This window comes from Aythya ferina (genome assembly GCF_964211825.1).
Source record: "Aythya ferina genome assembly, chromosome: 3".
In the NCBI taxonomy this organism is placed as follows: Eukaryota; Metazoa; Chordata; class Aves; order Anseriformes; family Anatidae; genus Aythya; species Aythya ferina.
Window position 1 is genome coordinate 80984866 of NC_140298.1, and position 24433 is coordinate 81009298.

Below are 24433 nucleotides of genomic sequence, written 5' to 3' on the forward strand. Positions count from 1 at the left end.
AGGCATGAAGCAGAAAGTTGTTCATACATTGTAAGATGAAGTCTAACACTAGCTAAGCTTCATACCCCACGTGGTGGTGCACTTCACTACACAAAGAACCGCACACTTTAACAGAGTTCTGCAGCCGTTAATGAGCAACGCGAGCAGCAATATGGGAAAGAATATTATATACAGGAAAAATATTCTTTCCTATCATATATAGGAAATTTATATTTCCTGTAGTATAGGAAAGAATATTACACACACAGGGTATGATTTCTGCTGTTTAACACTTTATGTCTATATCTGTGCAAGTGATTTTAGGCTCCACTAAAAGTCCGTAAAAGAAATTCACTTTTAGTGGGTAGAATCATTTGACCTATGTCATCCATCCACTTTAGGACATGAAGATGAATCACGCTCTATAACTGTCTGTTTCCTTCCACAGGCTAGAAAGATAAACTAGATGAGTAGGTCACATGCAGATGTCCACATCTATCAGATAAACTACATCTTTACTGTTTTTATGCTGCCTGTGAACATATAGAAGACATTGTTCATTTACAATGTGCAACATACGGCATATAAAATGTGGAGTACTCAATACTTTGAAATGTCCTAGTATGTAGGAGATGTTTTAGATCAGCTTAGCTACCCCGAGTATCAAAATGGGAATGAAGTCACACATGCATGTTTACACAGAAAGTAAATTTGCATACAGAAATCTGATAACATCCTTGCTAGCCTGCACATCATGAATATTTCTGACGGTCTGATCCTTCAAACTAACGTGCATCCCACATTCAATTTTTCCATAGCATTCTTTATGGAAAAAATATGTCCAATACTACCAAAAGACAGCTCAGTATGAGGGGGAATTTTGTAGGCAACACAGAACTGACACAGAAGCAACCGCACAGACACAACAGTGCATATGAGAAACAACCGCCTCCTGGCTTTCTGCAAGTGATGGCCTTCTCCCTCACTGCCCTCCACACACAAATTTGAACAGCTGGCTTGTTTCAAATCTCAGCAAAAAGAAAAGAAGAAAAGAAGAGGGGGAGAAACTTCACACCCTCCTCTCTTTTCCTGCAAGTTGCTCTGAAATGTATCTGGTGCACTCTGGTGGCTGCTTTGGTAATTCTTAATGTGATGAATGCAAAAGGTGAAACAGTAATTACTGATGCCGTTTTTGAGATTATCCATGTGAAGACTAATGAGCATATGAATTTATTCCAGTTTGATTTTTCTTGAACGCACCCCCTGGAGAAATTCAGGTCTCGCCCATCACAGTCCATCTGTTTACCTTACGAAAATCACAGGGAGTTTTGATTGCATGAGGTTCTCATCTCATCTGCTTTAATGTTTTCGCTCATGGTCAGACAGCTGCTGAATTTTACCCAGAGGCATATCAGTTTCAGTAGTGGTAATTTATCCACATTTATTTGCTGTGTGACCTTGCACAATCCTCATATTCATGCTTGCCTCCCTTCTATCCATGTAACGCGGCTAATAATATCCAACTATTTATGAAGGTTATTCACCATACGTTGAATTACAGTAAAAAGTACCAAAAGTGCAATGTATTATTTCCTGTTGCTTTACTATGATGACTTTTTTTTGGTGTGTGATTTAAAAGGGATAAAATGGCATGGGTTTCTGTATTCAGGAGCACAGGGAACAAATTATAAATATATTACACTTTGTAGTATCTCAACATGAGGTATAGGACTTACGGGGAAAACTTAATACCACAACTGAAGTTTCATACCACTTTTGAAAAGTTATTATCAGTGTTGGGGGCTAAGGGTTTTTCACTGGTGACTCTGAAAGCCTGCTTTCTCTTGAAATAGTTTGATACAAATTTTAGTTGTTTAAACTATCACTTCACATATGCCATTGACATGACACCGTATGACTGAAATGACACCGTATTTTCAGCATGTGATGGGCTCAGTCTTTATTAATGCTCCCAAAGGGTCACTTAGACGTGGAACAGGTAGATACATTCTCCAAGTGTACGAAAATAAAGACCAAGGAAAAACTCTGCCGCATGGTATCTGTTTCTGAACAATCCTGTCTTAAGAATTAAGGCAGCTCTATAACACTCCCCAAAGAGTTTTTTTTTCCCTGTGTTAAACATGTTACATGCTTTAACTTTTTTTGTCAGAGAGAAATCTTCTATCCTCCTGACCATCTTTCTTGCCTTTTTCTGCATCTGTTCCAATGTGAGTCAATCTTCCCTGAGCATCAGTGTCCTGAACTCTGTAGGGCAACTGGTATCTTGCACAATGTCAGAAGCACTATATTGTGGAAAACATTAGCTTTTTGCATGGCTATGTCACATTGGTGCTCACAGTCCTCGTATGACCAACTTGAACGTACATGTGTATGATACATTTGGAGCAGATTTGCTGACCAGTTTGCACATTAGAGCACACATGGGAAGGTCATTCCAAAACCTGTTAGGGATACATGCACACTGGTGGGGGGCATTCATTTTTTGTTGTGAGGTTGCTGTCATATGAAAGCCAGAAATCCCAGTTCCGTCTCTCCTCCTAGATAATACACCTAACACTGAAACCACTGGAGACACAGGAGTGGAGAAGGTTCCCATAACTCATAACTCTACCTCTCCTATCCTTTAAATTAGGCATTAAATTGCTTCATACAGCATTTGGGTGTAACTGGACAGACAGAATGGCTAGCCCAAGTTTCATCAAGTGAAATGAGGATGAGCAAGTGTGGAGAACCTACATGAAACAACAACACAATTTGCTGCTTTAAAAAGCAGGCTGTCTGTCACCCAGCTTCACAGCCTGTACCAGCTATTCCCCCCGACTGCTTTAGATCAGGATTGAGCAGGGACTGGGATTTTTTTTCACTCTACATCTGGCTAGGAAGTTGAAGCCATGCTCCCTCTTGCATACATCCTCTGCGTCAGCCTGCTTTTTGACTCTGTGCTCTCTCTTCATTAACCTTCTAATTTTGCTGCTGTCTGCAGATTTCATCACAGCGCAGAAACGTCTGGTGGAGTAAAACATGCAGTAGCAATGACAGAGAAGATTATTTTCTTGGTTTAGTCAGAAAAGCTCATGAACTTTGTGACAAAATCCTAAACCAAGTAAGCCAGAGCTATCCAGAAATGTAGCTGCTAGGCTGGCAACAAGCGCTTCAGAACAATGAAAGAAACAACTGCCTGAGTCATCAGCTGCGTGAAAGAAAATGATTGCTCTTTAAAGGCTTTTAAAGTGAAGCTTTCCCAGTAAACTTCAAGTTAACCTAGAACAAAGTATTTTTAGTTATTTCTTACAGATATGAAAAAGAAAAATACTTATTCTGCAACATTCTCTTTCACCCAAAACATTTTCTTAAATGTTTCCCTCTCCCTTATTTTACACAGTTGAATCAAAGTCAGAGACCGTTCATATGGAATATTTCAAGCTGTCAATATTTGTATTATTTTGCTATTTTGAATTGAAACAGTCTTCTGAATCCAACATAAATTCACAAATGGTTTGCATCAACTCAGAACTGCATTTTCCAGGAATTCAGCTAAATTGCAAAAGAAGGCCACCACACTTCAACTACATGTAAAGTCCTAACTACAGTTTGAGAAATATCACATTAATGGGGCAACATCTCTTAAAACTGTACATATCAGAGACAAAACAGAAGTGAGGAATTAAAGTCCCCATATTTCCCCCTTTTTTATCAGTTTACTAGGCTCATTTCTGTTATTCTAGCATTCTGCAAATATCCTCAACACAACCAAATATTTAACTATGACTTTTGCACAAATTCACTTTGACAGCAATGCTTAGCACTTGTAATTTTGAATTAAATAATAGGATATTTGGAAGTGTTTTCCAATAGGTTTATTGCAAAAAAGAACTGACCAAATTTAGAACAAAGAAATCCACAAGCATAAACTGCAGGAATAAAACTGATCATTTGTTTTTGATAGTACTCCTGATGCTTTTTATTTGCTCTTCATAACTATTCAAAATGTAACTCGCTTGAATGAAAACTACAAAGAAAACTAATGTGAACACTTGTGCAAGAACTTTTACAATAAATAAATACTTGAGTGCTTGTTTATTTTTTTGTGATTGAAAACAGCCCATGAGAAAGATGAAAAAATACCAGTCATACAGCAAGAAAAATAAACTCAAAGCAAGCTTATCGCTGTACCTATGAGTGTATAGGTACAGCTATATTGCTATATGTACCTAGCAATAACTTAAAAGTTCGTAAGTATTTCTAGGCTGATGCATTGCCACACACACTACTCACAAGCAATTTTAAAGAAAGCATCAAAATCATAGCCTCTAAGGCCTTTGTCCTCTACGGGTTTATTTGTGACAGTCACAAATGAATAAATTCAATAAATATTCATTGTAGCTAATTTGCTCATCTCTGTCTGCAGGGAGATTGTGACAGACAGGTTTGCGCTGCAATGTTCAGAGCTGTAGAAGTAGAAGGCAAGAATAGAGTACCAGCGCTGTGTGTTTTGGAAGCAATAGTTGATGTTACAGAAGGCTAAACTTGAAAGTTTGCCTATAGCAGAATATAATCTGTGTAGTTTCTGCAGGAAAAACATAACATTTACAGTTCAGTTGGAAGATATTCACAAGAAATGGTATTTATGTTACAGCAGTCAGATTCACTTTGATATAAATCAATATAGGATCTTGTTATTTAATAACTCACGTGATGTACAATACTGTTCACCATATGTCCAGAAAAAAAAAAAAAAAAAGAAAAAAAAAAGAAAAAAAAAGAAAAAAAAAAAGAAAAAAGAAACAGAAGCATCCTATAAATAAGCATGCATATAAGGAAACATTTTCTATATATGCATGTGTAATACACATAACATACAAAACTGGCCAAGCCTCCTGAAATGTCAGTCTATAAGGATGTAGTGTGTGTGGCTTCACTATGAGCTTTGTCCACATACCCAGCACAAGGGAAAGCAGCCCTGGAGCAGCTCTGAAGCACACAACTGTCACCAGAGCATGGGGCAAGGAAGGCTCCTTGTTGTCACTTAAAGAACAAGGGAAATGGTGCTCCTAACCTAGATCAGGGGAGGCATTCATTTAACCCGGAGATAAAAAGCAGTTCCCAGGATCAGAGCCCACCATCCCTCCTGCACTTTCAGGTATTTTTGCTAAGTACAAAATCAAGTTGCCAGCAGGCATTACGATCTGGTACTTCCATCTCAGAATTCACATCAGTCCATCACAGTTTCTTGGCAGGGAACAGATTCTCTGCAAATATGAAATAATCATTAGGTTCTCTTTTCCAACCTTCCTCAACCATAAAAGAAAGCTCAGTGTTAATTTACATGATGTGAACGTGTGTATGACAGACAGGGGCAAGGAACTGAGGAGCGCATTTTGTGTTAATGAAAGGTGACGTTTTTGAAAGGGTGCATCTATTCCAGCCACAGCATCATCTCTTTATCAGTAAGTATGCATGTTGACAATCCCTGAAGAGTAAGCCAGCTATAAAAACTCTTTTATCTATTTCCAAACTAATCTTCTACCATCTTTAAAACTGTACTGCAAGAAGTAAGCACTTTCAGTAATATAAGGTGGGTATTTCACAAATTCTCACTGAAAAGATTCATTTTGTATGTGAGCGTGCATGGCAATTAAAATTTGGCAGAATATATTACCTACAAAAGAGAGATTTCTGATACCATCAGCTCTGCCGCTCTTGAGGGAATTTAGCACCTACTTCATGTAATGCTATTCTGGGACATTTTGTAGAAGTGCACATGGGGATGGTCACCCACCGAAGCTTTCCTCCAGTTGCCACCTGCTGGCTGACATCCAAAGGCTTCAACCACGCACACAGGTTACTCCACCACTGCTTCACCACAGTCTACAATTTGCTCAGAATTTTAACTGTGACATTAACAAGTATCATAAAAGTATCATTTATATTAGCTCAGCAGGTTAGAGTAATCAGGTAGTACTCACTGTTACTAATTACACTGTGCTTTGCTTCTGTCTGTGCTATCACGCCTAATCTAGGTTTAGGAGGACAAGCTACAGTGTGTTAAGGTGAAGGACAACTCAAAAACCTGGCAAAACCAGCACATGTGCCCCATACAAACAAGCAAGGCTCGGATACTGTCCAAATGTTTTCCCTCACTCATTGACTGTATATGCAGACATACAATGACCAGCATTTGCTTCCAAATTTTGTAATTGCCTAATTGACATAACCAGATAATTGTGATAGGTTCTTAGTAGAGACAGATAAGACAAAAAGTGATAAATACACAAAAGATAAATTGATAAATGATATGATAAATGCATATGTCATAAGACTAGAAACTAACAGATTTCCACAGCTGGGATCATCAGTGCTTGTGAAGAAGGTAGCCTTATTTAATCAAAGCATGAAAAAGCCTTGGAAATGAGGTTAAAAATGACAGGACAGTAGCATTTAGCTTTTCTGTAGCTAGAACATGTGAAGCAAAACGTTGACCTCAGCAGAGTTAGAGCCTAAACTTTTACTTTTTCCTGGGACTAAGATTTCAGCCCCGAGTTCCCATCCTGACACCAGGCTGCCTCATGCTCCTCTTGGAGAGGATTCGGGAGAGATAAGCAATGCAGCACTACACTGAAAGCACAGCTCTGCCTCAGGACTTGTTACGTTTATCTGTGATCAGCTGCTGCAGGAGAGTCTCATCCTCTCCCTAGCATTATCTGCCATGACGTTTGTACAGGAAGATTTTAAACTGGCTTCTACAAGGACTTCAGTGCCCTTTCTTTGCCACTAATTAAAGCAGTGCTGGGTGCAGCTGGAGCACTGACTGGTCCCCAGTCAGTGTGGGCTTGTGAATTCTCTTCTGAGGAATAAAGACATTACTAGAGTAAATTGCTTGGCCTCACTTTGAGTTTTGGATTCACAAAACATTTGTAATGTTTAAAGTGCTTTTTCTTTGTTTTTCTGTTTACTGGAGATAATTTTAGGACAAACAAGTATTTTCCAATTCTGCTTTTTATTTGTGCTTTTTGGTTAGATCACCGTTTGATTTATTTAAACTTCACTCTTTGCAGTCCATAGGTCTTTTATGAAACAGCAACACGATCAGATACTTACATCTCCCTTTCCTTGGTTAAATATATAGGAGGGAGGAAGGAACAGAAACCTGAAACTTCATAAGGATTCATTCGCTTACAATTCTTCCCCCCAGTACTTCCACTGAAATGATGAGATCACCAAGGGTTAGCTCATCTTCATGCTCAGAAAGAAATTTCCTGTTCATGTTCATCACAACAGTACCCAGTTTTGGAGCACTTCCCAAAAGAATTAGATGAATTACTGAAAGGGGGCTTTCTCATTGGGTCCTGGTACAATTTAACTTTGCACTTCTATTCTTCCAGAATTGGTAAAGGAAAAAATGAGAAAAAAAAATAAAGGAGGGGGAAAAAAAGCAGACCCTAGTGTAGATGCAGTTTTATCAACATAAGAGTACTAGTAACTAATTTAATACCTGTTTGGGTAAGTAGGTGCCTGTACCAATCCAAAGTGGCTGTACCAATCCATATTTGCAGTAGGTCTTTTAGTAAAACAGCTATTGTTAATAAACATTCACATTTCTCTCTAACATAGTCTGGTTTTCAAGAGTGCAGAAACACAGAGATTACTCACAGAAATTAGGAGAATTAATCCTCAGCCATCAAACTCTCAGTTTTAGTTTTACCCAAGAATAAGCACAGAGATCATGTCTGTATGCTGTTTCTGGGGCTCCTGGCCAAGTTCCTTGCAACTGTGTCTTCATGAATAAAAAGTTAAGGGGAAAAAGCTGCATGCTTGCCAAAATAATCCTTCTGCTTTTTCTTTTCCTGCTACTTTCTTCCCTTCAATTGCTTTGGGGCATCACTAAAAATATAGAATTGCTATAAAAGATTATTGTTATTTATGAACAGATTTCAAGCTGAAGATTATTTCCTTTTCATAGCCCTAGTTTGAGAGCTATCTATTTGTGGAAACATCAAGTTCTACAATATTATCTATGCAAAGTGCATTCCATTACAGTAATCATAGGAAGATGCTTTCACAAGGAATCTGCACAACGTTTAATGTGTGCTGTAATGTTATGCAGAAATATGTATTAGAGTATATAACCATAATAGTTATAGAAGTGTTAAGTGCTGCCTAAAGTACTTGTTACAAGGGTGAAAATGGAACTCTGCTTTTCCCCATGAAGCAAATGCATCATTTGTTAACAGCCAACAAGCTGAGAAACGGGAGTAACTTCAGGGCACTGTCATATCCTGCACCACGACTGGCAGCCTCCGAATCCTGCTCCAGTCCATGGAACTCCCTACATCCAGCTATTCAGAATATTGGAACTATTTAATCAACCGAATTTCTCGTTCATTTGATTGCAGATAAGTACTTTAATGAAAAGCAAGGGTAATACTTTAAAATGAAGCTTTGTAACAATTGCAAGTGTACTGTGTATTGTTCATATTTGGGGATGGATATATATAGCATATACAAAAAAATATATATAGCATATACGAAAGGCATATGAATATTGGAAATATATATAGCGTATACAAAAAGCATATGAATATTGGGAATATACTTACAAATATAGCAATGGCATTTTCTGTACTGTACTTTGTGTATGTCAGAAATTCTTTTAAGCCATAACAGTACATGACGAACTCCTCTGGCATAACATAAGCTTACTGAAGTAAACAATGCACGTTGATAGTAAAATAAAACTATTGCCTAAGTCACACAGCCACACCACTTTTGCAGTTAAGAGGCTGATTGCCCCGAACACCTAAACAAAATATAATGGAAGCTGTGTTTATGTTAAACAATATCAATATTCAAACTATATTAAATACCATTTATAACTCAGGGGTCATACATGTAACCCTAGCAATATTGCCATCAGCTATTATTATAGTACAAAGGGGGGGGGGGGAAAGCAGGGAAGGTAGTCTGCAAGTGAAGCCTGGGTCCTAAGCAAAATAAAACCTTGAAGGGGAAAAAAAAAAAAAAAAAAAAAAAGAAAAAAAGAAATCCCAATAGATTGTTCACTGTCTTTTCCTGTACAAGAACTAAGGGGAATTAACTATAGCTAAGATGAAAAAGCAGATTCAAAACAGACAGAAGGTGGTGGTATTTCCCACAGAGTGTCATTGTGCCGTGGAATTGCTTGCCATTGGGTGTTGTGGAGGCTAAAAGCTTACAGAGGCTCGAGACAAGACTGGAGATGCTGGCAGAAAAGAAATCCATTGAATATCACCAAATCTGTAGGAAGAAAATCTGACTCAGGAACTGCCTGGCAGCATATGTTTGCAAGCTGGTGAAAGCAGCGCGAATGTCAGCCCGTCTTTAAAAGATGCCCATACAGGAGTTTTAAGTGTTGATAGGACACCACATATACAGACTTCTGGTCCAATCCAATAAAGCAAATTTTGTGTTCAAATTGCTTGCAAAAGCAATTTTTGTTCCTTGCACCAATAAAAATAGTGTAAATGTGTATTGTATGAATGACAAAAAGTTATGATACAGTATGGTAAAGTTATGGTACAGTAGCAAAAAGACAACAAAACAAAAAAAGCCCAAACCTTTATTATACTGCATTTTAAAAATTAACTTTTTTTTTTTTCTTTTTAAGTAACATACATTGTTAACTTGGTGAGTGAGTTCCTTAAACTTCCTGAGGATAAAACTTTCTCATTAGATTTAAAAGCACCACCACTGAAGGAAATCTGGATCACATTTAATCTGCTGTGGACACAATCAACTCTCAGGAACTCAGCGCTCAACCTGGGCCCTGTGATGCATAGCTCGCCCTGCTCCCGCATCGCAGAGATGAAGCAATTCTTCAATTCTAGCCCTGTAGCTGAAGCATTTTAAGCACAGAATAACACTGACAGTGCACTTATCTGCAGAACACAGGCCCCTTTCTCAATTGCAAGCCAGGTTTTTAGCTCACAAGGGATGTTTGGTGTTATCTTTATTCAGTGAATTATGTATTAGCTAAGTAAACCTGTATTTAAATTTTAATGGAGCATTTTAGTCAGGCGAAACTGTTGTATTTACACCCTGATTGGAAATGTAAATATCAAAAATGTCAATGGACAAATAAAAAGATGTCCTCTGCACTCCAAATTTCTGAGTGATATTTTGAGTTAAACAATTACAACTCCCAAATACATTTTGCTAGGGCAAAATGTACAAATATTAAGAATACCTCTGAATTGAAGACTTTCTTAAATAATTCTATTCTCACTATAAAATGTCAGTATATATTTACATCTCCCATGTCCTTCAAAAAATTACATTCTCACACATCCCCAGAGCTCATAACGCTGCCCACACTGATGTGCACAGACTGTCCTGCTGACTGTTTGTTTCCAGTGTTATGTTTGAGACAGTAGGGACACAACCTAAGAACGCACTTTAAATAAACTGTATTTCCTTCAGACTAAACTGAGATAGATGGTACAAATAAAAGAAACCCTCCTGAGAATACTCACAAGAACTCAGCTGTTTAAAGACAACACTAAATACAGTTTACACAACAGGCCTTCAACATAAGCAGAGTATTATGTATTTTGTTTCCTTCCATTTTATCCCTAAACATTTGATCACTTTTTATACATTCTGCAGTGTCATAAAAATGCCTGTAATATTTAATTGTATACACTAGTGCTTGTAATATTTTTATTTTGCCCCTAGTATTCATATTTGCACACAGCCTCATTATTAGAAGCAGCTAGTACCAAAGAGCACTGCAAAATCAAGCGCTTTGCTAGGCTAACAATCCTTGCATGAATGTTACCAGAGTGTGTCCAAAGAATCCTCTTATTTACAAACTTGTTGCACAAACTCCAGAGCATGATTCTAGAAGTGAACTAGAAGTTCAGTCCCTACCCATTCAGTCCACAGCATGTTCCAGCCATGGAGATCACGGGGTTCAAACACAAATAATTCTGCTTTTCACTCTGTGTATGTGCTAGGAAGAGCAGAAAGTGGAGTAAGACCATCTGTACTCTCAGTCCTACCATTAGGAATATCTCGTGTCCCAGGGAGCAGTTTTGCTTTCACTTCTCGTAACAGTCACTGGGCTGGTAGCAAGTGGATCCGGGGAGAGCTTGCCCATGAGCCCAGCTCCCCCAGCACAGGGAGTCCTGCTGCTGGACGTTAAGAAATGGCTTTGAGCATTTCTGCTGCCAGCAATAGGATTTTTAAAATAATTGTCCAGAGCAGAGCATAAGAGTTCCCAAACTGACAGTGACATAATCCTTCTCCCCATTTAAGTGTATTAAAGAGAGCTGTATCCTCAGGACAATCTACAGCACAAATACACAGCGCTGGGTAGCAGTGGATGCAAAACAGGTGCCCTTCATTGCCAGTGATTCTCTGTCGATATATCCATCCCTACTTCGAATTCACATGAAATTACAATAAAGTATTTCATAGGATCCTTCAGTTCTGAGTTTCTGCTCTTAAGACATATAAAATTATTTGCCTGACTTGAAATGTGGATTTTTTTCCCCTCTCCTCTGTCCACGCCTGCACTTCATTGTGTTCCCAAGCTAAATTCAGAAAACATCCATAGAGAAGAACAGGATCTTAATGCAAAGTTCTCTCACCTCACAACCAACACCAACACTGGTCATTCTTCTGTATATCCCCTGCTCAATAAGAGATTTTTTTTAAAATATTATCTACTAAGAGTTCATTTATACATTACATTATAACATTAAAAATGTTTCATCTTCTGATTTCAAGAAATAATTTGTTATTTAGGTAACTTTTTTTTTTAATCTCCAATACCAAATTTATTTGATATATGTGAGCATAGCAACAGCTGTCAGTCAAATCAGTTTCAATCTGTCCCACGGTCCAACGGTGTCAACACCAAACAAGTGAGTTAAAGACCTTCAAGCTTCACCAACGTATTACAGCAATTTGAAGCTCAGGGAACACTTTAGGCAAATGCAGCCTAACGTCAGGAAGGCAGCAGCTAGCAGGAAATGTGGAGAAAGCAGCCTGCAACAGAGGATCTTCCAGCTCCAGGAGCTTCAGAAGACCCTGGCAGCTTCCCCCTTGGCCTCCCGCCAAGAGCGGAAATTACAGTGTCATGACACGCAACGCTTACTCTTCTTTTTTCTTCTTATGTGCACCAAATGTCTGTTTTATTTCTCATAACAAGTTTTGGGTTCTGCTGTCCTACTTGATGCCCTCCTATCTATAGATATTTTTTTTAAAAATGGTGTAGAACAACATTGGTTCTTTGGATTCTTATTCTGCAGATGACAAAAATAAACAATAGTATATGTAATATGGGTATACATTAAGAATACATTGCAATAAATATGCATATTTAAGGAAACATAAAGTACAACCGGAACACATAACACTGAGATTGCAATGGCACAAGAAACAATCTACCAGAATTTTTCCATTAACGCAAACAGGAAACAGTTGTTGTCAGATGGCAGCATGATGCCAGCAGTCAAAAATGAGTGATTACAAAATTCAAGTCATCCTAATCCTAGTGCAGAAGCATTAATAGAGGCTTTTCTTTCATCACAAATGAGTAATGCAGCTAACCTCTGACACTAGCCTGAACTTCTGACTTACCTAAGAAAGCTGTGTTCTGTTGCTAGTAGTGCAATAGATGAAGTAATGTTTCCATTAGCAAAAATATCTTGCAGGATTTATAAATCTGATATAAATCTCAAGATGAGTAGCAACACAAAGCCAAAAACATTTAAATGGTATCTCTGCATTGGCTCTAAAGACATCTTTAAAAAAAAAAAAAAAAAAAACACCCCATACTGCACTTAAATCTATTATATACAGGTCAACAAGATTTCCTCTTTATCAAATTGAAATTGACCTTCTACCCTGCCGAGTGAAAGAGTTCCACATAAATTGTCAAGGACATAGACTGCAGGGGGAGTTCAGCCTATATGAGGGAGCTCACTGCATGCAAACGGCTCTTGCTTAGGAGCAGAAATAGGAGCAGTCCTGAAAGACTGTGAAAAGAAAGATGCTCTAAACTGTCATCTACTCAAACACTCCTGTCCTGCTCTTTCCTCATTTCATGTCTTCTTCCTCCTGTAACAATGAAGGACTTTGCTGATCCCATCTGTAGCAAGTGTATGTACCTGTGCACACATTCCTATTTTAAAGGATTAGTCTTAAAAACAACTTCTTACACCATCACAATTATATTTTAAAAATATATATTTTAATGCACTATTATAATCTACATTTTGAGAAGCGGCAATGTTATTATTACTGTTATGACAGAGGTCATCTTTACATTCTTTCAGTTTTGTTTCATCAGTTGTTATTGACCGTATTAGGCATATCACATAGCAGATAACAGAGTGCCACTATGACCCTGCAGGGAACAAAAGCTAAGGACAAATTTGCTGCTGCAAGTAATTCAAAGGATTATCACACAGCCCAATCCTTAAATTTTATTAGAAATTGATCCCCTAACTGAATTAACTATCCACAGCAGGTTTTTATCCAAATTACGTTTACTTCTTAAGTTTGTCTAGAAGCAGATGGCAGTCTTTAAAGATTATTGGAGATATAAACCTTTCTATCTCATATATATAATTACAAATTAGTATCGGGTCTCTAATTTGTAGACAGCATGCACTTTTCTCTGGCTATGGAATCTTCTGTCATTACGCCCAGGTCTAATTGCATTTACTGTCATACTAGCAAAATGTAGCATTTATCTAAGAGGTTAATCTACTGCTAGTGTTGGCTACGAAATGTGGGACCATATGCTTTCCTACTATGAAGAGCAGAGGACCAAAACTGTTTAAGCAGAATTAGAATTTCCTATAGGGCAAACGCATGGGAGACCAATTCTCCTCTAGCACCCACCCTTTGCTCTAATCCCACACCAGTAGGACATAGGGGAGAAGGTTGGTCCCACAGTTCACTTACGTGGCAAAGACTCAATTTAATCATCCAAGACAGATTGAAACTGGTTCTAAAACACATTTCTCCCCTAGCTGTCAGAATGTTACCACAACTGTAATCGTCTTTCTGCACATGCATCTGCACATCTGATCAATTAGGATTATAACGCATGCCTGCTTGCAAGAGTCAATGGCCTTTCTATCAGGGACTGGCTTAAAGAGACTGCCTTCCTCACAGAGGAAATGGTAAGGACTGTGAAGCACAAAATAATGCACATTCCTTCAAATTGCAGTGGCAATTTGGTTTAAAATTCCTATTTAGAAGGTGTCTAGTCTTCTTTCCACTGAACATTACTGGTGCAGTATACACTCTTTGTTCCCTTCTGTGTCCAAATGGAAGTATTATGACGCTGGGTGTCACCTCTTCTTGTGATCACTTGGATAAGTGTAAACTTCCAGCAAGGGTCCTGATTCTCAGCTGAAGCAATTCACTTTCAAGTGATCCATCACCCCAGCCATCAGATAAATAGATATCTCTCTCCTGTTTAGACTGGCTGTAAGTAAGAAACAAAGAGGATTTTTAATTCTGTGAATAACATTTGCCTGGATTTTAAGCTAATTTTTGTGAGGACATGAAGCCTTCATGAGGAGGGCCTCAATTCTTAAACCTGCAACATTTACTGAATGCCTATGACTACTTCCTTTTTGCTGGACATCTTTGAGTTGAGTTTGCCTCCAAATGTCATTTTAGCCGCTTGTTCTTACTTGTATTCTATGTTTAGGCCTGGGTGGGCATTTTTAATTAGCATGCATTTCTGTTCCCTCATTGCTTGTTGCTGCTACTCTCAGTGGGAAAAGTATTTTTTACAGCAGCTACTACACACTGTTTTTTGTTTGTTTGTTTGTTTTTACAAAGTCACCAACTTCTTGCCATAACACTGCTTGACTTGTGTATCAGTAATTCCAGAAAATGACTCAGTCTCTAATTACTCCATCTGATAATTATTCAAGTTCCCACAGCTCAGTGGGAAACATAGCTAAGAGCTGTTATGGTTTGCTGACTTTCAGTAGGTAAAATGTACTTGCCTACATAATTTCTTTGGTGGATTTTCTAAAAATTTTCACTGTACTTCCAGCTTCTTACTTAAATCTCTGATCTCATTTTGATCTTCCTGCTACAGAGAGAAAAAATTGGTCAAGTGATGCAAGTGATTCCCTTCAAGCTAATGGATTCCAATGGCTACATGGGCTTAGTTTTTTGTTTGGAGATTAGGAAGGTGGTTTTGAAAGTCTAAAAGAGGAATAAAGCTGATAAAAACTTGTATTTAATACATGATAGGAATCAAGTATCCAATGATTCTACTGACCACTGTTGCAGCAAATAAGAAATGGGATTATTTGGCTGTTCAATTACTCGTTGCAGTCAGTTTTGCTGATGAGCGGCTGCAGCTGAGAGGTTAAGTCAGCGAAGACAGGAGAAAATAAGTATTTGATCAGGAAGAGCAAGGGAATAATGGTGTATGTGCATCTAGCAGAGTTATTATTGTTTTATTTCCTAACAGAATGATGGAAATGATTACTCAGCTATCACAGATGTTCCCCTCACTGGCAGGGTCCTGCTAAAGGGCAGAGCCTCCACCTCCAGACAGTAATAGCGTCCCTCTCCCTCCCTACTGCACCTGGCAAGCCTGGTGAAAAACTGCAATGGTGTTTCCTGAGCTCTGTGAATCCTCCCACCTTTGTGTAGTTTTGGGAGGTATCGCACAGAGATGAAATGGCAGAAATGAAACGCTGAAAACAAACTGGTGATAGCCTTCTTTAATCAAAGAGCTGTCCTATAAACAGATGAGAGTCACCACCATATCAGCCATGTTTAATTGAGACAGCTGGATGGGCACTCAATTTAGTTTCAAATTTTTTTGTCATCTGACATAAATTGGTTAGAAAGTGGTTTAAGCTACTTCAAAGTAGCTATAATCACATACCATCTTTTAGAGCCAATTGTGCTGATGAAAGAGGCTGACATCTTTGTAGAGCTGATAGATTTCAGTAATCATTTTTAGTCATTATAACCTGAATTAACTGCTTGAATACTGTGTCTTTTCTAACACAGAATTTTGCTGAGTGAACACATTTTTTCATCCTATGCCACTTTAAAAAAGAAACAAGGTTTCAGGCTTACATATTGATGATATCAAGACCTTGAGTTCTCTGTTTTACAGCCTCACCATGGGCTTCTCATATGTTCAGTATCCTCCAAGGAAAACAAGGTGGCAGTTCCATAAAGACAACTGACAAGTGTGCAGTATCTTCAGTTGAAAAAAATAAATAGATTTATCTAAACACTATACTTGGTATGAGCAAAATACCTACAAGAAAAGGGGAAAAAGAACAAGAAAGCTTTGTCCTGGAGGTCAAAAAGCAAAGGAGTAAAATGAGAACTGCCAAAAGTTGAGTCTTGACAGCTGACAGGTCCTGAAACTTAGGAGTTTAAATTAAAACAAATGTATACTACTCTATGACAGTACAGAGAAAAAGGGAACTGACATTGCAGTGAAGTTGTTACACAGTAAGAATGGAATTGCAATAAAAAATAGTGTTAGCATGTCCACCTCAAAAAAAGCAAACTTTCTAACTCAGTTTTCTATAAAGGGAATGACAGCAAAAGCCAGACAACTGATGAAAATGTGTGTGTAACATGAAATCACATTCAAGACAGAAGCAAAGTTTTAAGTCCTGGTTTCAGCTAGGATAGAGTTAGTTTTCCTCCAAGTAACTGGTAGGGTGCTATGTTTTGGATTAGGATGAGAAGAGTGTAAATAACATGCTGATGTTTTAATTGTTGCAGAGCAGTGCTTACAGTAAGCCAAGGACCTTTCAGCTTCTCGCTCTGTCCTGCCAGCAAGTGCAGCAGGAGCTGGGAGGGGACAGACCCAGGAAAGCTGTTCCGTATCATCTCATGTTATGCTAAACAATATATAGGGGTGGCTAGCCAGAATTGGGGAGGGGGGGGGGGGGGCATCTACTCAGGGATAGGCTGGGAATAGGTCAGTGGGTGGTAAGCAATTGCATTGTGCATCACTTGTTTCGTACACATTATTATTAGTAGTATCATTATTATTATTATTTTCCTGTCTTTATCTCAACCCACAGGCTTCACTTTCCCGTTTGTCTCCCTCATCCCAGAGAGGGAAGGGGGAGGGTGAACCAATGGCTGTGTGGTGCTTAGCTGCTGGCCAGGATAAACCACAAGATTTGGTAAAATGAATTCAGACAGAATAGATAATCTCTCATCATTAATAATGAAACAGTTCACCTATAAAATGGGGAATTCAGTAGTAAGTCATTAAAAATATATATATATCACCTCAAGTGATCTTGTCACATTAAGATGAGGGGATCTGGCCTCAAGTTGCACCAAGGGAGGTTTAGGCTGGATATTAGGAGAAATTTTTGTACTGAAAGAGTTGTGAGGCATTGTAATAGGCTGCCCAGGGACGTGGTTGAGTCACCATCCCTGAAGGGCTTCAAAAAATGTGTAGATTTAGAACTTACTAGCATTGTTTAGTGGTGGACTTCAGTACTAGGTTAAAGGTTGGACTGGATGACTAGGCAAAGGCAAGAGCAACAAGGCTGGTGAAGGGTCTGGAGAACAAGTCTTACAAGGAACAGCTGAGGGAGCTGGGCTTGTTCAGCCTGGAGAAGAGGAGGCTCAGGGGTGACCTTATTGCTCTCTACAGGTACCTTAAAGGAGGCTGTAGCGAGGTGGGGTTGGTCAATTCTCCCACATGCCTGGTGACAGGGGAATGGGATAAAGTTGCACAAAGGGAGGTTTAGGTTGGATATTAGGAAGAACTTCTTTACTGAAAGGGTTGCTAGGCATTGGAATAGGCTGCCCAGGGAAGTGGTTGAGTCACCATCCCTGGAGGTCTTTAAAAGACGTTTAGATGTAGAGCTTAGGGATATGGTTTAGTGGAGGACTGGTTAGTGCTAGGTCAGAGGTTGGACTCAGTGATCTTGGAGGTCTCTTCCAACCTAGATGATTCTGTATGACTTAGAGGTCTTTTCCAAACGAGATGATTCTACAATTTTATTTTCTGAATTATATATATTATGCTAACACTCTTGGGTAGAGAAAAACTGTGGTCTTGGCAACTTTAGAGTTATTACTCAGAGCTCTACAGAGTGCAAGTCTCTTAAAGAACTTTGAATGAAATAATATTCTGACATGAAGAGGGAAATGGAAAAGTATGATAAATACAGCATAGCTTTACCAAGGTAAATAGAGAGTTTGGTAGTAAAATAGTTTTATTAAAAAGGTGGGATGCAACCAATGTAACTTTTATGGACCTCAGTATCGCATTTGTTATTAAACCACATAAGGATCACAATTACATACACAGTTGCATAAATAAGAGATTGGGAGTGATGCAAGTTTATAAACTGGGGAAAGAATTGGCTGAAAAGAGATAGCATTATATTATATGTAAAAATGAATTGATAGGTTGGGGGAAGAGAAGGCTTCCTATTGAAATTTCTCAATGTTGCTTCTTACTAATCATCTTGTTATTTAACATTTTTGTTAATAACTTTGGCACAAAAAGAAAAATGTGAAATTTGCTGATAGCATGAAATTAGGAATATCAATTTCGAGAAAGTCCAGGCTATTGTACAGGAAAAATAGATGAATAAAAGGACTGGAAAAAATAAACATGAGACACAAATGTATGTATATAACAGACTAAATAACTAGATTTTGTACTATAAACCAGGGGACTCCTCAGTTTGAAATGAGAGATATTAATTGTTCATAAGACAGCCATGAGACCATACAACGCATATACAACACATACAACAGCACCGTACAACAACACAAAAGAAATAAAGAAAAACCTACATATGTAGTCCTACTATGTGTCAGGCTAGATAGCAAAGTGTTAATATCATCAAACACTGATGAGGTATTACTTAAAATTATAGTGTCACCTCTGATCACTCTTAATCAAGAAAGATGTATTCAAAGATGGAACGATCACATGGGAAAGTAAAGAATTACTCTGTATGAGCAACTAAGAAGCAAGGATAATATAGCTGATATTGCTGCCTGTGAGTACTCATAAATACAGAAACCTTGAATGAGATTAATTTAGAGAACATCAATACAAAAGGAACGCACAGAAACCTTCTATTGATAACTGTAGCTTGAAAGTTAGAAATCCATTCCTAAATATCTAGAAGAGCAAAGAACAACCATCCAGAAGGGCAAAGAACTTAATCTTCTTAATCTTTAAAAAAGCTCAGTATGCTTATCAAATCAAGTCAACTAGAGGTTGCAGCCTTTTTTTTCTTTTTTTTTTTTCCTTTTTTTTTCTTTTAAAAAACCACAAGGTAGGATTTAGGGAGCTCTAGGAAGTTCTTCCCAACTTTGCATCCTCTTGTGCTACGTTCCTACACTAGGGTGGAGGAAGCAACAGCGAGTAAGTACATCAAATAAAAAGCAAACAAAGAAACAAATACTTATGTTACAGATACTTATTGTTTGTAAACAAAATGAACTCAAAAACTTCAGAAGTCAATAAAGTCACTTCAGGTATATGCGTTCTGTTAGGTTGTGTTCATTTACAATTTCACAGATGGAATAAAATTATGTACAATAAAATCATACCTTTGATTTTATTTCTTTGTAGAAATCAAAGGCCAGGCAGTGGTCCATGCAGACCATTTGCATACTAGCGCAAGGGCAGAAGGAGCTATACAATGATACCTATGCTGTGTAACCTCACCTGAGGCACCCAGAAGAACCCTATGTAGTCTTCATTGTCCACCAGGGATGGCCAAGCTGGTACCAAGTCCCCAGAAGAGTGGAGGCAGGGACACCCAGCTGGACTCAGGAATCCCAACAGTTTCCTGGGTTGCCCTAAAAGGGGCATGAAACTTCTTAAAAAGAAGTTCCATACAGAAGCAAGTCATCCAAGTATGGTCAACATGAACAGCAAACCAAGAGGGCCAGACTATGTGCTTTCGTAGCAACAACGGCTTCAACCTCTAAACAGGAGGAAGACTCATACTGCTTCCTCAGCCTCTCTGCTCCTTCCTCAAGCTAACTAACAGCCACACAACAAGGTGCTGGAGCAGCAGTAGTGCCCCATCTAAACCTAGTCCCAGGGTCCTTTGAGAAAAATTTGCCAGACCTGCCAGAAATATTCCTCAGGCAGTGTTCAGTCCATCAGCCACATCTTGAACCATACAGACCCCAGATCATGGACTTTTATGAAGCAAATTAAGTCTGTACTCATACCAAAACCCTGTACAACCTGGTGAGACCTCTCGGTGAGCATAAAGATGTTGTAATCAGAGGGCTGGAAGAAAATGGGACTGACAGCCCTACCAGAAGTATTATTTGCTGACCAACTTTTTAAAAATATAAAAATTGCACATATCAGGGGTCTCACGACCACTCTGAGAAAAATAATGGTTTATTTGTTGATGTTTAAATTAACAATCTTGCTGCATTTCATGCAGCCACTTTCTGAGGCGGGTTATAAAAACAGGTAATTTGTAACAAATATTGCATTTCCAAAAAAGCACTTCAAGTCTGGGGCTGTTCTTTTCTACCCATGTAGCTTAATTATTTCATTTTTTCTAAAATAGAAACTGTACCTAACATAAATATGCTTCAATTCAAATTTCTGCAGTACAATTTACTGTGGAAATATCCTTGGTAGCTTCAAATGTTCACTCCCCTGATAAATGTCTTACATTCACGGGTCTATGTCTTTGTCTTCAGCTTGTGTTGCTTGGTGTGCTCTGGAGCTGTTCTATCTGCCGCTGTCTCTTTTGTCTGTTGTTCTCAGGAATCACTGCTCATCTCATTTTTGTATAGTGCTCTGCTTTCACATGGTGTGTGATCTTTATTTATGTGGAGATAATTATGTAAAGCATATTTATATGAAAACATCTCACCCTTGATCATAACTCAGTGTTTTTTACAATTATTTTCTTGGCTGATCCATTCCCATTCAGTGAGCCTGCTTTTGTCTGACTGAAACCAATTAGAAGTTTATGGCCGAACTGAATGGGAACTGTTGCTGTTGACTTAAACGGGTACAGTCATCCTCTGTAAGGGCTAATTAGTCAAGGTAAGAGACCAAGTACTGCTACACGGTTTCTTCTAGCAACTATGACTGCTGTATTTCGGTGTATTTACTTCTGATTTTCAGAAAGGGCGTTTTTCAGAATTGCTATATAGTACCCAAGGGTGCAATATTTTTCCTGTAGCTTTGGGATCCTTTTTTTTTGGCAATGATGTCAAATTAAAAGCTAAAAAAGATTCATATGATTCCTATATTTCTGCTAACTGTGCAAGTCCTGTAGCAATTTGAATTAATTATCCGTTTTTCAGTAAGTATTAAATTAAGGGCATAATTATGATTCCCAGAGGATCTGATTATAACCATTGTTTAGGCTGCTCAATGTACTATTTTATTGGCATAGTTTAATCTTGTCACAAGCTGTATTTTTCTCAACTTAGTAGGTACAGTCCTTCACATTCAAATATTTTTTTCTTATGACATTATTAGCACAACAGTTATTCACTTAACTGTGGTAGAACCTTGAAATCCAATTCATGAACCAGGCCTCGTTGGTTAAGTATTTACACAGAATAAAAAGATGACAGCTGACCCAAGCACCTTACCATTTAACTGTATGCTGCACTCATGGGGAGACAATGCTGACAATAAGCATTTTTCCCAGCACTCCAGCTGCCTATCAATTCTTCACTCAGTAAAATAGCTATTTTTTCTATTTCCTTGCTGTTACTTTTTTTTTAATTTACTATTTCCATTCTCATGTAAATTAAAAAAATATTATTTCATGGCTAACCAGAAGCCTACTAAGATGGTTTAATCAGAGCTCGTAAAGTATACTATTTAATGAATATGCTATACAATCTCATGTTTACGCACTCTCTTTCGTACTCCACTGTTTTCTGGGGTCGTAGTTATCCTGCTGGCCACTTGCCAATGGAAGCACAGAATAAGCCCACTATAACGCTGAATAGTTGCTGTTTGTGCCTGAATGGCATCGCCCGAAATACACAGGACCTATCAGTCATAATTTCGTGTGGTGGATGGACAAAAATATTATGCAATTGTGCTAGAAGCAAGCTGCACTGTAAGCCTGAAGATGACAGAGTACCCTTCCCCTCTTAGCCCAGAGCGAAATTATGATCTCTCTCGCTGAAGAGTATTGGTACCAGGGAACACCTTGTCCTCGTTCATGTCCTTCCAGCTACCTCCACTATTTGCTACTCCAGCGATACTCAGTGAAATATTTGTCCCCTTTTTAGCTGTGACAAATGAAAACTTGTCCTAATTCACATTTATTCAGCACTATAATATTCAATTTCTTAGCATGGTGCATTTATTGAGACCCCTTTGCAGCAACATCTCCAACAGCTCTGCCTCTCCCATGAAAGCAAGTAGGCTGGACATTTAAACACCTAACCCTAATTCTATGCACTTTGTTCGGTCAGTACTAAAACAACCAAATTATGCCTTCAGAGGGGCCACTGGCCACCCATTTGTTATATTTCCAGACATGCACATTTTCAGACACTCGCAGCTGATGCTCATTCAGCATGAGAAGAGCTTTCTGTAAGTTTGGTAAACCTGTAAGTTTGGAAAACTTTGGTAAACTTCTGCATCCTTTCTCATGATACCTACAAAACACCCAACAGTGATGGGGCTGCTGATGGTTCAATAAATTAACCGCATTGTTTCGCTGCATCCCCTCTTCTGCCTGTGTTATTTGCTGCTTCCTAATTCAGATGATTTTTTTTTTGTTATTATCTGATGGATATATAGCAACCAAAACCATGACGCTCTGGTTCAAAAGCAGCAGCATCATGCTGCTAAACAAGCTACCACTGCCCAGCGGGAGAAGGGAGGCAGGGAAAGGAGCCGGCAAAGGTTTCTCCTGCCCAAATGCCTTCTGCGTTTGCCCAAGCGCCAGGCGGGGACATCCCTGCCCGCACCACCTGCGCTTCTGTCTCAGCCCGAGCTCCCTCCTGCGACACTTTTCGCCTTCGGACCTCTTGCGAAACCCTCGGGCACCTGTGCGGGCGAGGAAAACTCCGGCTCCCGCCCGCCACCCGGGAGGCGCAGGCTCGCCAGTGGGTCCCTGCCCGTCCCGTCCCGCCCCCGGCCCGTACCTCAGGTGCAGGTAATGCACCAGCTTCGTCACCACCGTCACCATCCCGCCGCCGGGACGCCTTCTCCGCCGCCGCCGCCGCCCTGGGATGCTCCCCGGGGCTGCCGCCCGCCTGCCCGCTGCCCCCCGCCCTGCCCGGCTCCGGGAGGCCGGCCCGGCCCGGAGGCGGAGCCGCCGCCGCCGCCATCTCCCGCCCCGCGGCCTGGCACGGGGCCGTGAGGATCACCCTGCTCCAGCCCCCTGCCATGGGCAGGGACACCTTCCACCAGACCAGGTTGCTCAAATCTCTGTCCTTGAGCACCTCCAGGGATGGGGCATCCACAGCTCCTCTGGGCAGCCTGTGCCAGGGCCTCACCACCCTCAGTGTAAAGAATTTCCTCCTTAAATCAAATCTCCCTTCTTTTAGTTTAAAGCCATTACCCCTTCTCCTATCACCACATTCTCTGACAAAGAGTCCGTCCCCAGCTTTTCTGTAGGCCCCTAAAAGTACTGGAAATATCACATATAAATATTCTCTATATAAATCTCCGTATAAAACACACATATAGTCTCTATAACTGTTTGATTGGGATTATTGAGAGAATTCTGTGGTCTCCGTTCTGGAGATCAGGTGGTCACAGAGCAGATGATCACAGTGGTAACTCCAGTTTTTCAAGTTATGAATACTAATTACATCCTTTCTGCTGCACTCCAAATTGAGAATATCCCTTCAGCCTAATTCTGCCTTTCTCGTGCATCCATCCTGGGCATTGAACCAGGCAAAAATCTCAAAAAATATGTATGTGAACTCAATTCAAAGATGGTCATAAAGCACGCATTAACTTTTAAAAGGGAAGGTTGCAAACAAATATATACTTCATATTTTCCATCTCAGAATGCTTGATTTATAATAATGACTTATTCTAATGAAGCACTTCATTGTGTTGATAATATTCAACACAACTCTAGAATTCACTGAAACTCTAGAATTAAAGAGAAGTCACAGTACATAAAATGTTCCTAGTTCACCAGTATGTATTTTGGGACCATGGATAGCTTAGAAATAAGTAGGGCCACAAAGACAAAACTCATAAGTTTGATGAAAAATTAGAAGGTTTTTCCTATAAGTAACAATTTGGTCACTGTACCCTTCTGCAATAAATTGGGTACTGTAAATCATATTTCAGTGTTTTCTAGGAAGAACTGACTGGAAATCCCCATAGCCAGTAAGAATTTTAACTCAGTTTCTGGTTTGCTGTAGTCTCTAATCCTTTCCATCTGCACATTCTTGACAATATCAGACTCAAGAGAAA

General features: G+C 39.2%; 1 protein-coding gene across 1 annotated transcript in view; it reads right to left on the reverse strand.

Annotated features, from left to right (window-relative positions):
• ARHGAP18 (Rho GTPase activating protein 18) overlaps positions 1-23248 on the reverse strand; it is a 90712-nt gene extending 67464 nt beyond the window's left edge. Inside the window, exon 1 of the mRNA XM_084516221.1 lies at positions 23143-23248. Coding sequence (XP_084372347.1) covers positions 23143-23186 — 44 coding nt within the window. The 5' untranslated portion in view covers positions 23187-23248. The remainder of the gene's footprint in view (positions 1-23142) is intronic.
• Positions 23249-24433: the final 1185 nt, after the last annotated feature.